This window comes from Oikopleura dioica, chromosome PAR, assembly GCF_907165135.1.
Source record: "Oikopleura dioica chromosome PAR, OKI2018_I68_1.0, whole genome shotgun sequence".
NCBI classification, from domain to species: domain Eukaryota; kingdom Metazoa; phylum Chordata; class Appendicularia; order Copelata; family Oikopleuridae; genus Oikopleura; species Oikopleura dioica.
In genome coordinates, this window is record NC_137293.1 from 4,082,140 (window position 1) to 4,097,032 (window position 14,893).

At 40.0% G+C, this 14,893-nt stretch overlaps 1 protein-coding gene across 1 annotated transcript; it reads left to right on the plus strand.

Moving 5' to 3' along the window:
* The first annotated feature begins 1,514 nt into the window (after positions 1–1,514).
* LOC145704051 (uncharacterized) lies at positions 1,515–14,267 on the plus strand. The gene is made up of 11 exons (XM_081781475.1): positions 1,515–1,649; positions 10,050–10,229; positions 10,273–10,456; positions 12,276–12,488; positions 12,539–12,705; positions 12,914–13,224; positions 13,297–13,356; positions 13,402–13,544; positions 13,834–13,917; positions 13,960–14,075; positions 14,138–14,267. The coding sequence occupies exons 2-11, from the start codon at positions 10,113–10,115 to the stop codon at positions 14,198–14,200; spliced, it is 1,458 nt and encodes a 485-aa protein (XP_081637601.1). The 5' UTR covers positions 1,515–1,649; positions 10,050–10,112; the 3' UTR covers positions 14,201–14,267.
* Positions 14,268–14,893: the final 626 nt, after the last annotated feature.

A 14,893-nucleotide genomic window follows, 5' to 3' on the forward strand; every position in this document is an offset into this window, starting at 1 on the left:
CTTTCTACACAGGTTTCTACACAGGTAGTTTGTATATGGAAAAGTATTAAGCCAAGAACAACAAATCAACTTAATGGGCGTACGCTTAATCGTCCATAAAATAAAGCAAATAATTAATAAGGGCGGTGAGTGTCGGAAATTACGAGCTGCTCAATATTTTGAGCAAACTGGTGCAAGTGCCATAAGAGGCGCGGAAATCAAGCGCGCATTATTTTTTTAAAAACGCCCTTTATAGGACCGCTAAATGAGTATGTATCTTACTTATCGTCTTTTTCTTGGCAAGAATGAGGATAGAATTATGGAGCAAAATATATTTACACTGCGTTTTCGGAACTTCCGAGTGGCCGCGCTTTGAAGCAGGAGAAAATAAGGGTACTCTCTCACGTTCCTTTACTTTCTTTAGCAGGATTTGCATTTTCCAAAATTCCTGAAAATTTACCGTTTTGTTAGTTTATTTTTCCTGCGATCATTTTGTTGAGAATTACCGGACTCGGACGCCCTTCAATTAGAATGAGTTTGGACGCATCCGCTTGCGCTTCCGATGAATTGATCAATCAACTTGACGAGTGAAAATTTATACAAATTTCGAGCAACCAATCTCCGCTTTAAATTTGCTTGATTTAGGGGGCGTCGCTTATTCAGTAGCCTTTATATTGCTATTCTCTCGTTGATTGTCATTGAGAATATTCGAGATTATATCATGGTCTATTTTCGGATAATTACCAATGTCTCCATTTCTTGAAAATAACATTCTTTTTAAGATAAATTATTTAGATAAATGTGGCGTGATAAATTTAGTAAAACAAATTCTCATCTTCTTTTCAATGAAGTAGACAATTTGATAGAAATCGGTAAGGCGGGTTCTTTTTCCGTCAAAACTACAAAATTGCCGCTTTTTGTCGCTCGAATAATCACCAGAATGGTCTTCTCGGTCCTTAACTCGAAAGAAATCAGTGTACTAAACCTGTGTCAGGGTTCTGAAAATGATTTGATAAAAGCCGCTCTTTCCTTCGTTCAAATCCATTCCAGTATCCTGAATCAGGTTTTCTACAAAGGCACCTGCCGAGCTCAGGTCCTGAGTAAGGATTCCTGAGTCAGGATTCCCGACTGTATTTGTTACCTCTCAATAATTCGGGGTTTTTGATTAAAAAAAACCAAAATAAAATTAAAAAATAAATCATGAATCGAAATTCCCTTTGAGAAATATAATTGGCAATTATTAATTGCTCTTCATCCTCCTAATCCTTCCTCACGCTCAGAACAAGCCGTTAATTCTGTTTCTATCCCAAAGTCAAAAACGACGCAGAAGAGACGCGCGCGAGGAAGTAATGCCGTTCAGGTGCGTTTCTTTCCGCTTTGTATTCAAAAACTTCCGGCGTCGCATCCGGCTTCGAGCGAGCGCGCGCGCTCATTGGCTCCTGCGCTCGGGGTGCGGCGCGCCATCGTGCGGCGGCGCTGAAGGGAGACTCGACGGCCGCCGCGGCCAACGGGAAGAATGAATTGAAAAAATAAAGGCTACAAAACCAAAATCTACAGAGTTTTTTTAATAACATTAAAAACGAACAAAAAGAAAAGTTTTCCATAGAAAAGCGAGTTTTTCAGAGAGTACCCCCTTCAGCAAATTGACCAGAACAAGCGTCAAGATAAAGGTAAGCCAATAAAGTAATCAAATAATTTACGATCAGGGCCATATAATCGTAATATAGGATATCCGGTTTGAAAAATTTGCTATCATTTTATTACTCGAGGAATCGTTCTTGATAATTATGAGTCAGATTTTTGGGAAATATTTGGCAAGCTGCGGGAAAGATTGTGTTAAAAAGAGCGTTATCGGGAGATTATAAATTTGTGAATGGGGTGATTTGTGATTGGGAAAAGATGAATAAGGAAAAAGATGAGTGAAGACAACATTCCTTAGATTCGAATCTGTGTAGTAATGAGAATTTTTGCTGACGGCGTTGAAAAATGAGTGTTCTTTTATCACTGCTGATGAAAATAAGTTTTTTCTTTTGAGGAATGAATTTTTCATCTGATTTGATAAGGGTGTCTCAATAATAAATTCTTAGAGAAAAAAGCCTGAAAAACGGCTCTTCTCCTTAAAAAATCTCAAAATAAAAAGTAAATTGAAGAAAAAAACTTTAAATGGAGCCCCTCAGGGCCTCAAAATCGAATAGGAGGATCAGCTTATCATTATAAACTTGTTTGATTATTTCCCTCGACCCCGGGCGCTGATCTATTCCGGAACTTTCACTTGTCCCCTGGGAGGCTTAGCTTGTCTTTTTTTAAAGATCCAAAGTTAATGTAAAAGTTTATTCAATGAGCTTATTCTGTATTCAGCATTAAAAAGAGCCCGCCAATCTGTCGAGGTCAATTTTCCGCAAAATCATTCGGCTGAGGCGAAATTTCTCGGTCTTTTGCTCCAAAATGGGGGCACCAAATTTGTCAATCTGAAATTAGAACATACGAGTTTTGTAAACAGTTGACATGAAGGAAGGGCGGTAGATATTTTCTAGAGCGCAAAATCGGGTTTTGCCTGTTGTCCAGGGCTCGGCACACTGAGTCAGGGTCCTGAGACAGGGTCTCGAAATAATTTGATGAAAAGCCGCGTGGCGGCTTTTTTATGAATAAAGCCGCAAAGCGGCTTGGCAGGTTTTGAAAAAAATATATGAATAAAATTTCTTTTTGAATATTCAAATATAATCTCGCTTATAAGCCCAAATTCTAGCGTGAAAGCATTCGGAAATACCAGTTTAGAAAACAAAAAGCACAAATTCCCAAATGTGTATGTCTAGACAAACTTATCCGCATTCCATTCTACCCCAAGAACGAAAATACACACACTCATGCGTGTGTATAAAAAACAAGCACGTGATAACCATCGGCGCGCGTACAGTGACCCCCAAACCGGAAGCGAATCCCTTAATCGCTCCTGAAATCGCAAATCCCCTTTCGAAAGAACTCCACTAGATTTTTGGGCGGTGAGAGAATTGGATAATTGCCCACAATAAATGTTAAACTACGTGTACCCTTAATCCGAGCTTGGTTAAAAATTGTGTACTCGCAGCTTTCCGCTGGGCCCACGAGAGCCGGAAGTAGAAGAGCCCCAAGGCGCGTGCCAGCCGAAGGCTAGACATGCCAAATGTGTCTGCGGGATTAAAAGATCATTCTATACGTACGTAAATGAATCTTCGAAAAGATCACCTCGGTAAAAAGTGCAAATAATGTTGCACCCTTAGAGTAACATGAAAATTTCATAAAATTTCCAAAGATCAACTGAAATTCTTGAATTTTTTTACGATGAAACTTGAGAAACTGCTTGCGGCTTCGAGCTGAATTGAAAAAAAAGCCGCGGGAGGCGCGGCTATTTTTATAATCTTAATCGAAATCATTTGTTTTTAAAAAATGATACCCTTATTTTTTTAAGGAGTTTTCTTAGATAAAATACTTTTCTCTGAATAATAATTCTCTAAAAATGATTTTGTGATGTTTCTTTTACTAACAAAAAAGCGTGAAAACAGCAAAGACGTGATTTGCCTTTGCTTTTTCAAAATCAAACAGGCCACTTCCGGCACGTCCATGCTATTAAGTGGCCAGAAAGGCCAGCGATAGCGCCAAGGCCACCGGAAGTCGTCATTATTCGTAAAATTTTTGATTTGACTCATTCACTCGCCAAAAATTTCATTTTACTTGCATACAAAATTTTGATTTTTATAATTTCAAAAAGAGAAAATAAGAAAAGAGAGTCAGAAAATCGAGAAATCTTTGAAGAAATATATTTAAGATGAATGAATAAAGTAAGTTTATATTTAAAGGGGTACACCTCTCTATTATCAAAAACTTATTTACTGTTTATCTGCCCTAAATGTTAATCTTATATCAATACAGTTGTAAAACTTTTAATCCCCCGTGTGTTTCGTGCCCAATCTCACCGGCAAAATCGTCAGGTCCCTTCACCCCCCGCGGGGCAAGCCGACCTCGATTTGATCACCCCCTGCGGCTATTATGGCGACTTGTATACCCTTACCCGGAAACACTGCCCCAGGGTGCCCGCGTAAACAATCCCTCAACCCCTCTTCTGTCCCACATACTGAGACACACAGCTTCAATGTACTGTATGAGTACGACCGTCAATCGCCCCAGGGTGAGTTTTTAATTAATGAAAACAGGTCGAGTTGATGAATGGTGATTTTTCTTGACGTTCTGACAAATTTGACTCGGCAGGGGGCGGAAGCGATTTACATTATATTATTGTTAACCCGTCGACGCACTGAATGTCAAATCTGACACATTCATCAAGGGTACACTTCCCCCTGAAGAAAATAAGCGGCGATTTCTGAGCTAGGCGTAGTCAAAGATGCGTAAAAATAGAAAGGATAGAAAAGGATGCATTCTATTTTGAAGTTGTTTCGAGTATTCTTCTCTGAGAAAGTGCACCTGAAAATGAGGAGTACCGTTGCTGCGCAAAGTCAATCGAGCATGTCGGATCGATGAGACAGTTCCATCGTTCTGCTCCGCGAACGAAACTGACATCGACATTTGTCAAAATTTATTTATCTCCGCAAATAGTAGTTCACTTATTTTGGCGGTAAAATAACTTTCGCACCTTGTAACGAAATTTCAGAAAAAAAGGACAGTAAACTTGCCAATAAACAAAACTTCCTTTTTTTATTGCCTCTGGTCCTCGATTGAAGTTCGAAGGGACACTCCTTCTCGCGCGCATCTTTTTTTTTGATCATCAAAGGTACCTTCCGATCAATATTGAACATTCTCCCAGACACGGAAAAGTGAAAGAGCCCTCAGCGCAATTTCTTCCGTAAATAGCCGGGAAGATGTCTACAATGACTAGTAGTCGGGTCCATCGATCACAAGTAGTAATGCCCTTGTCCGACGCATTTATGAGCACATATGGCAGTCGGGGGTTAATTTCCGTGCTCGTTTCCTGATATAAAATTCAAAATCCGCAGTAAATTCTACTCAACTAGGTTTTAAAATAAATTCGTCACTCAAATTTCGTGATTCAATCTTATCAGAAAGATTGATCAGTTTTCTTATCACCGTCTTTTCATTGAGTTATAGCGTCTTTTTTTCTTGAAAAAGCAAATAAAGATTTTCGCCTTCTTCAAGGAGCGAAAATTTGATCCCTTCGATCATGTACCGGTTGATTATTTCTTCTATTTTTTCACGCATGATTTCGCGAACAAAAGAGCCCGACTTTAGGTGGCTCTGGGGTTGCATAAATTTGCGAACCTGTTTGGGAATTTTTGGAAAAATAATCCGACCTGCGTGGCCGCTGAACCGGTCCCAGAATTTCGTCACGTGAGCTCGACTTTCACTCGGCACTTGAGCAAGAAACCATACAGGCCATAAAAGAGGGTGTCCGCATTCTTGGCTTGGGGATAAATTTCGGAAATATGCCGAGAAAGCCGCCATCTTGTGGGGGATTATGATTGTGTAATTTAAATATTTGCGCCTTTTATAATAATAGCTGGGTTGGTCCGACCCACCGGGTGGACGCCCTTAAACTTTGGACAAAGAAAAAATAGATAGATATTATTTGATTATTTGTGGATTATTTAGCCAGGTGGGGGCGTGAAGGTTACATTCGATAGGAGAATTCGCGATCTGGTTGGGCAAAGATGACAGGAAAACGAATCATTTTCTTGTTTATAAAACATAATTAATACTCGTGTGTACATGAATTAAGGGCTGGTCTTAGCTAAAATAAAACTGGCATGAAGAAATTGCACTTGTCAATGTTCCGGACATGGCCCTCGCCATCGGACATGAAGTGGACAAATGAGTGCCCGTGAGGTACTCAATGTCAGTTTCAATAAATAAACTCGAATTAACTCCACTCGAGCCAATAACAAAATCCTGAAGGCACTTGAATGGGCTTCCAGGGGATTAAGCCACGCGAGTCACGTGTTCTAAAAAGTGAAGGATTGTTTCTTCGATTCCTAATCTCTTCCGACGAGAAAAGATGGAATCATGACCGTGATTTTGTTTTTATTCAAGGGATAAGCGCCCTTTTGGAAAATCAATGGATCTTGTCTACCAGACATTTTGTCTGCAAGACAGTTTTGCCAGAATTGTCAAAAAGAAATCGTCTCTATTTGCCAATAATTGTCGATCAAACTCCGAAAATGGAGCCCAACATAGTCGACTCGATGATTTTCGAGTCGAAAATACCGATACTCTATTATCAAAGTTTAATCGACAAGCTTTGGGCCACCAAAGACGATTTCTAGTCAGCAATCTTGGAAAAACCACTAATACTAGAAATGAGTAGACGAACTTCCTCTCAATAATGCTCTTCTCGCCCCGAAAACGAGCCCATAAAGTCTGCCGCTCGCGTTGACGATTTTCTTGAAAGCCGTTTTTTGACATTTGAAATGGTTTCAATCAGATAGTATTTCCTTTCAAATGTCAGAGATAGGAAGTCCTTCGCGGTGTGGTTCCGCCGCCCGTTTTACGGCCTTTTCCTTCCTCTTTAAAAATTAGCCATATCTTCGTTCTTACGATTTTCGGCCCACGTCAGAGCCAGTGATCATAACTTTCTCGAGACAAAAATATTATTTTATGAATGTAAATGCTTCCTGCAGGAAACGTAAAAGGGACAAAAATAAACTTGGACAGAAGAAAAATTGGCAAAATGCTAACTTTTTGGTACGATAAAAAACTTTTGGCCAGGTTGAATTAAGGGTATCTCCATGATAAAAATAAGGGATCCCCTTCTTTTTCGAGTGATGATAAATTGGAAGGGTAAAAAGTAGATTTACATATTTTTTGGTTGAATTTCGAACCGGAAGAACGCGCAAAAATTCATCGAGCGTTGCTGGGGCAGAAATGTTTTGCCGAGCGCGGCTTCCGGAAAAATAATTTCCTTTTTGCGGTTTCCCTGCGTGTTCCTCCTTTTGATTTTCTCAAACAATATTTCGGAAAACAGTACTAGTAAAACAAGAAAGGGACCACCAGTGAACCTGTGCTTCGAAATTCCTTACTTTTTTTTTGAAAGAGGAAAATATGGGAAGTGCAAATTTGGCTTCAAATTTTCGAGGCGGGAAAGTGATCTTGTAAAACTTTTTGATCAAAAATGTCTAGCAGACATTGTCTGACAGACAATATTCATTTCCCGGGTGTCGAAAAATCTTACTTCTGTTTTTTTCAAAAATTAACCTCTTTGGTCAAGAAAGGTCATTTTATGACCCGCTCTAGAATAAAATTGATGGAACTAGAATTTCCATCAATTTTCTGGGAATCCATTTCTCCTATCTCGATTTCCCCCTTCCAAAACATCACCGACCTGCATCCGAAATTTATCACTTCCGCTCATCATCACTTGACCCTGAAATTTCCAATGATTATCGTTTTCTTGATCGGAAATTCTTGAGATTTTCCTTTCCAAAATCTTTTCGGCTATCATAGGTTAAACTTCTTTCTGATTATTTGGGGGTAGGAGAATGGCGTTCCTAAAATTAGGAACGGTTCCTAAATTAAGGAACGGTTCCTAAAATTAGGAACGCCATTCTCCGAAAATTTCTTTATCTCATAAATGAAAAAAAGCTGAAAATTAGGAACCGTTCCTAAAAAAATTTTCTAGAGCCACAATTTTCTTGTCCATTTTTCATATTTTTTTGCCTCAGAAATCAGCAAAAAACGATTTGGGTTGTCGAAAAGTCAAAAATCTGTGTTTCTCTAACCCTTTTTTCACAAAAATCATATTAACACTGCTTTGAGAATCATAAAACTATTAAACTCTAACATTTCTTAAAGAGAATTCAAGTTTCTTTAAGGTTTTTTTGCATAGAGTCAATTTGCTTGCCGCCAAAGACAAAATAAGCTCTTCGCGCCCGTCTTTTAGCAAATTCAAGAAATAATTTGCTTGTTTTATGAGAAAAAAAGAGACAATTGCTTCCCCCAACCCTAACCTAAATCCTAACCCCAGCCCAAATTTTAGGAACGGTTCCTAATTTTAGGAACGCCATTCTCCACTTTTTTGTTTAAGATTTTCAGCAACGGTTCTTAAAAAATTAGGAACGGTTCCTAAAATTTAGGAACGGTTCCTAAAAAAAAATTTTAGGAATGCCATTCTCTCATCCCCGATTATTTCCACCTGTGTAAATACATTTCCCTGCGGCTTGAAATCGGAAATGACTCAAGTTAAGGGCTTGCAAGTTGAGTATTTGAGTTGTGCACGGATCTCATAATTCACGATCTCGCGCGCTCAAAGGAAACAGGAAACCATGTTTTATGCAGCGTTCGATATAACCGGAAACAGTCATATTTGCCCTGTGCTATTTGCTCCCGCGTTTAAATAAATTCCAACTCGGGAATTTATTTTTTTTTTTTCACCAAAAATACGAAATTTAAAGATATTTTCAAATTTAGTCAAAAATTTTGGTCAAAACTACACACTGGTCAAAACGCACAATTCCGGAACTTTTTTTTCAGCGAAAATGGCAAAATCTCCGGAATTGTGCGGATTTTCGATAAAAAAATTTTTTCCTCTCAAACAAAAAAAATCTGTTTTTATGGGGTCAAGCTCAAAATGGCCTTTTTCGACGAGCTCTAAAAATTTTAGACTAATATCGACGAATTATAACAATTACGAATGTTAATAATTAATGAAGACTCCTTTATTTTTTTTTTGTCGAAATTCTCCGGAATCCGATTCAAAATTTTTTCGGCTCACCCCGAAATCTCCGGAATTGTGCGTTCCGGAATTGTGCGTTTTGACTGTATATTCATTTTTGGCTAAAAAATGAGCTTTCCAACCTCGATCAAGCCATCTCCTGTGCCAAAAAAGCGCGAACAAAAAAAAACTCGCAATCTAAACCAAAAATTCGCAGGTCTACTATTCTTCCCGGGCGTCAATTCCTCCCGAGGTCATAAAGTCCTCCAGTTAGGGTCTCAACATTTTAGGGGAGGAAGTCGCAGAGCGGGGCGATCAAAGACAGACCAATAAAGCTTTACTTTCAATTCCAGTTTGAATATTTCTCGCGAGATGGCGCATCGTGTCGCGGCGCTGTCTACCCGACGCGGGAGCAAGAAGAAGCAGCTCCCGCTGAGGGTCGCCACTAGGGGCTAACCCTCTTTGAACCCAATTTCCGAATTACTCGATCGAGAAATACACTTACTTTTAAAAAGAAAAATTCGTACAGACATCTGACTGTAAGGATTAGCACCAAGAGCCAAAACGGAAGCAGTCAGCAGGCCACTTCCGATAACATACTTTTTCATCCTCCCGAGAGGATTAGTCGACTCAAAAAGAGATTAAAGCTTTTAAAAATAAAGAAGAATTTGTGACTCAGAGAAATATCACCAAGGTAAAATAAGGAGTTCGCCATTTTATCCATGAAATCAGCCTAAGTCCCTTTCACAATTAAAAAATCAATTTTTACCCAAATTTTTGAGTTTGACCAAAAATAGTAATATGACATTTCAATTCCTAAAGTTTACCCTAACAGTACGTACCTTTCTTTTTTTAACCTAACCCTACCCCTAACCGAGGGCTTTGGGAGTTTACTGAGCCATTTTTGAACTCTGATTTGTTTTCAAATTTTTGGTCAAATTTTACTTTTCTGGCCAAAAACGGGTGGACTAAAATTTATCATTTTTTCACAAGAAAATAAGAGGATTTATTGAGCGACAGGTGCAAGCGTGGTTGATTCAATCGCCACGTGTATTCATTGTATTTTACAACTTTCGGAAATGGTCATAAATCCACCTACTTTAACCCGTCCATGTAAAACTACCTGAGGAGAGGGAATAAACAAAACAGGCTATAAGTTACTTCCTCTTCTTTGTGGAGGAGATATTTTTACCCTTTTTATTGGGCTTTGTTTGAACGAGGGCTATTTCCGACTCTGAAAAGCTCAAGAATAAATTTATTTATTCCTTTTTTATCCAAAATTAGCATTTAACATCAATGAAACGAGCTTTTCTTAGCTTTAAATTGAAAAAAAAAATTTTTTCAAACCGGATATTTAAAAAGTTTCTTTCTTTTCACTTATTCACTTGAAATTGCATATTCTAACATTCAGTTCTAGCGCGAATCGGAATCCGACGAGCTCGAGCGGATCCAGCTTCACGGGAGCGAGACGGACGCGCCAATGTTGGCTGACCACCAAGTCGTCCCTGGATCCGAATCGCGACTCTCTGACCTGCTCGTTGGCCTGCCCGGGCAAGCAGTTCCCCTTGATCTTGGCAAAAGGCGTTCAAGGTACCTCCTTGTCTTTAATTCTCCTATCTCATTGCGATATTTAGAGCGACAAACTGGATAAATTACCGCGCGGCGTGGCTGGCGAAGGTGCCGCAACGGCCAAAGCCAAAGAACATGTCGAATTCAGCACGCTAGCCGAATCCTTTCCATGGAACGATTTTGGGATGGGCGCCTATGCTACTGGAAACAAATCGAATGATGATAATGAACAGTCTGTTCCAGAAGTCGACCCAGGTAAAAATTTGACTTTCAGGGCCGTTTTCGTGTGTTTTTGTCAGTTTTTTCTTTTACATTTTTGAAGAATTAATCTTTGGAACTTTCATTTTCGAGTCAGATTGCTCATTTTCCGAGCGAAAATGTCAACCGCCCGTAGAATCATTTTAACAGTCTGATAACTGGTTACCAAGTTATTGCCATTGCGGTTTTTCCACACCCCGACTCGGTGCCATATGAAACTTTTGCTAACACGCTTTATCGGCAGCCGCGGCAGCCGCCGGGGTGGCACTCGTTGAATGAGCTTCGAATCCATAAATTGGGCTTGTAAAAATTCCGAGACATTGAGGGGATATTGATATGCTTATCAGAGAAGAGGGCGACATCCTCTTTTCTTCTCTTCAAATTCGTCTGACAGGATATTGCCTGGACATATCAGAAGGTGATACAAGCAGACGAGGGAAGCAGGTGTATTTGATTTTTTCACAAGACGAAATAGAGATAGAGACGCGAGTAAACAACGAAACATGTATAAGCTGGAAAAGATTGTCTCGAATAGGGATGGGTTTTCAAGCGACGTTCCCTTAATTTTCGAGGTTTTTTTTTCGAAGGTAGTCTTCGTTGATTTCTGTGTTGAAAATCGCTGAATTTTCGGGTAATAAATTCCTCGAAAGTTCAGAAAATCCCGTTCTCTAGTCATATCCGCTTTCGAAAGTGGAAACCCATCACAAAGTCTTTCTTTGCTTGAAGCTCGCCGTAAGTCGCTTCCCATGGGCCGCGCTATGTTGCCCGGAAAAAAAGGTCACATGTCGCCTGTGACATGAAGAGGAAGGAAATCATAAAAAGCGCCATTTCCGGCCGCCGCGCAGTATTTTTCGTACCTTGTTAAAGAGTAAAAAGATCGAAAGAGGGGCATCGCGGTGAAATCTCTGATCTTTAGGGTTATAAAAGCCGCGCTATGGGGCAAGATAATTGAATTATTATCTGAGAAAAATTTTTATTCTCAGATCTTTTCTACAAAACTAATGATTTTTAAATTTTAATCCATTGGTTTTCGCAATGTACTGTTTTGCCAATACAATGATCTTGAAGACATCTATTTCTTGAACCACAATATTCTGAAATCTCTGATATTTCGGTAGCTATTCTGACTCGGCTTTTCAAGATAACTTAGACCTAACCCTAACCTAAAGCTGAACCCTTCTTGATGAAAATAAGAAGATATTTTTAATAATGGAAAGAATACCATTCATATTTCTTGAAGTCATAAAAAACTCCTTGAAAGTAGCTTTCGGGAAGTCATAAAATAGTTCCCCACTTCCGCCGCGGCACACGCACTTTGATCCATCTTCTTCCGCAATTATCGCGTCTTCTTTCTCAAATTACCGTTTTTGATTCTTATGATTTTATTGGACCCTGATTTCTTGTAATAAATCCGGTTATTCTTCCCCTAATACGAGGAGTGAGAATTTCCTCCCTACTGCGCCATAAAGATTTTTCTGTAAAAACAATGATTTAAAAAACGACTAGGAAAGCTTCATTCTTTTAAAATACGGCGCTCTTGAAGCTCTTTTCTATCTCAAATTGTCCATGGAAGTAGTAACCCGGATCGGAAGTCTCGGAGAATTGTGCTCCGCAGTGTTTCCTTTCGCCAATAGTGCTCAATTTTTTTATCTCTTCTCATAGCATTCTTCTGAGGGCCTCGTGGCAGGCGCGGGTTAAAATTTTATAAATCACGTAGCACCACTAGTCTGCTAACAAACTGACATTGACACACGGGGAACAACGGCACTTGAACATTTTTGCGGCGAGAGACAACAGCGACAAAACGATTTTTCAGGAATTCTCGAAGGACAGAGCGCCTCAGTAACCGACCTGTACAAGAGCGGAAGCACACCTGCCCTTAATTTAGCGAAAGCAGATGCCGATCAAGGGTCAGTCGCAAAGACGGAATCAAGCAAAGCACGGCCACCAAGTATCCCGCCATACATGAGCAACCCACTGGGAAATATGCCCTACGGGGCGTTGTCTGGAAACTTATGGAATGCTTATGGTAAGTCCGGAACCAAGCGAATATTCAATTTTTTAAAATCCTTTTTACAGGTCAAAAACAGCGGAAAACCTCTGAACGCTTCGAGCCGTACTCGCCCAAGCCCCGCGACATTCAGAACCTGGACACGCCACTCCACGCCCTTAGCCAACTCACCAACAACCTCAACCGCACTGCCGGCTCCCTGCGCAAATCCGAGCCCAATTCCGAAGTCAAGACCGTAAGTCCCCTTCTTTCTCTTCCTATCTTCACTTTGGACATCATCACTTTTTTCCTCGTTGTCTTATTATTTGCCAACAGCGCCACCACTTCAACGCGCGCTCGACCAATCACAGCGCTCAATTTCGGTCTCATAATTGTTCCAGATGTTGAAGATACCGTAGCTCAAGCTCAAGTTTAAGTTTCAAAGTCATAATAGATAAATTAAGGAGCCAATGCCCTTGGACTTGACAGACGCTTCAAAAGACCGGTCCAAAACGCCAGGCACAAGCGGCCAATCCGGACCTTCCGCAAGCGCGGCACCGAGAAATGCATCGACGGGTTCAGCCCCGCGATCTGGCGAGGGCAATGAAGAGAAAAAAGACGATCCAGTTCCGGCGCACAAAAGAGGAGGAGTCCAACTCTGGCAGTTTTTGAGACAACTTCTCGACAATCCGGAAAAGCGGAATATCATCACTTGGACGAGACAGGGACACGATGGGGAATTTAAACTTCTTGACCCAGAAGAAGTTGCAAGACTGTAAGTACCAGAGAACTCCATTTTCAAATGCTTGAAATACAGGAAGGCAGAGATTTCAACTTTAAATTTTAGCTGGGGTTGTGAGAAAAAACGTCCAGCGATGAACTACGACAAATTGAGCCGGTCTATTCGGTAAGCAAAGTTCGCCATATCCAATTTTTTAACATAACTCTTCAGTTATTATTACGAAAAAGGGATCATGTCAAAAGTCCCCGGCGAGCGCTACGTCTACAAATTCCTCCCCGAAGCCATGAGCAGTCCAAATCCCCTCGTCGGATTCAACCACCCTGGTTTCCCCGATCCCAGCGGTCTTAACCCAAGTACGTCTCACTTCCCTCCTCTGACCTTGGGAGAATTAACGATCAAAAAACCTGCCCGGCCCGGCGGCCCCTAATCCGGCTGATAAAAAAATAGAGTCAGGCAGTTTTTAAGCCGGAGGAGGCCACTTCCTATTTCAATATTTGCGCGGAAAGAGAAAGTCCGCATCCCATCACTTATAGTTTCCACATGCCGACTCATTATTCACAATTCTAATCCGCCACTTCCTATTTTTTTACGATTACGTCACCACTAATTTACAACAAGACGATTTAGTGTATCTCTTTCTAGTGTGGCCCCTACCTCATCCAGCAGCAGCTGCTTCAGGCTTCAATCCAGGCTACGGCTTCCTCAACCCAACAGACTCTTTTTACGGTAAGGAGAAGCCCTCTATGCCTTTGTTCATCAAAGTTCTAGCCCAACAAATGAACCAGTACACGCACCTAGCGATGCAAAATCCTGACCACTTCAACCAAGCACTTCAACAAGTCCAGCAAATGGCCGGTTTTCCTCCCTCAAGCGCCCTCCAACAGGTAAAAACTCGGAAAATCAGACCTTCTCCGCCGAAATTTCTTTTACTAAATTTCATTTCTAGCTGCCGACATCGACCTACATGCCAAACTACAACCCCTCAGGGCACCCACCCTTCGACGGATAATTCAATATCGTAAAACCCTTATTGCGACGTAGTACGAGAAGAATTCTAGTACGAAATCAACGAAAAACAAACATCCAAAGAAAAAATCTGCACAAAACAAAAACTATTTTTCCGAAATTTCGTTTTCTTGTCAATATTATTAATAACTTATTCTTGTGAATTATAAAATATGAAATTGTCAAAAACTTGTATAAAACGTAGAAAACCCGTTTTTCGCGCTGCAAAAAGTTCAAATATTTTTAATTTCTAATATCAGCAGAAGGTCTCGTTCCGTTAAAAACAAATTATCTTTATCGAATTCTTTCTACTGCTTATTTCTCTCTCTTTTCTCGCCGATTAAAAACAACGAGGAGAAGTCTTCAAATTTGGCGAGATCCAAAAAAGTGCAAAATTTACTTTTGTGTGAGAAACTACCTCCTAATAAATTATGACAATAAATTTAATATTAAATTCTTGCTATATTCTTGATCAATTTTGAGCAGAAATCACTGCATCCATTCACTAATTCATTGAGCATAAATTATGTTGCATAATTACGAAATATCGTAACAAATTCTAGAATATGTTTTTGTATAAATTATACAGTATAATACAAAATCGTAAAAATAAATATAAGTTTCAATTTCGATAATCGAAGGTTAGTCGACAAAAATTAAAAGTTCTTCTGGATTTGGTGGTTTGGAGTTTCGCCAG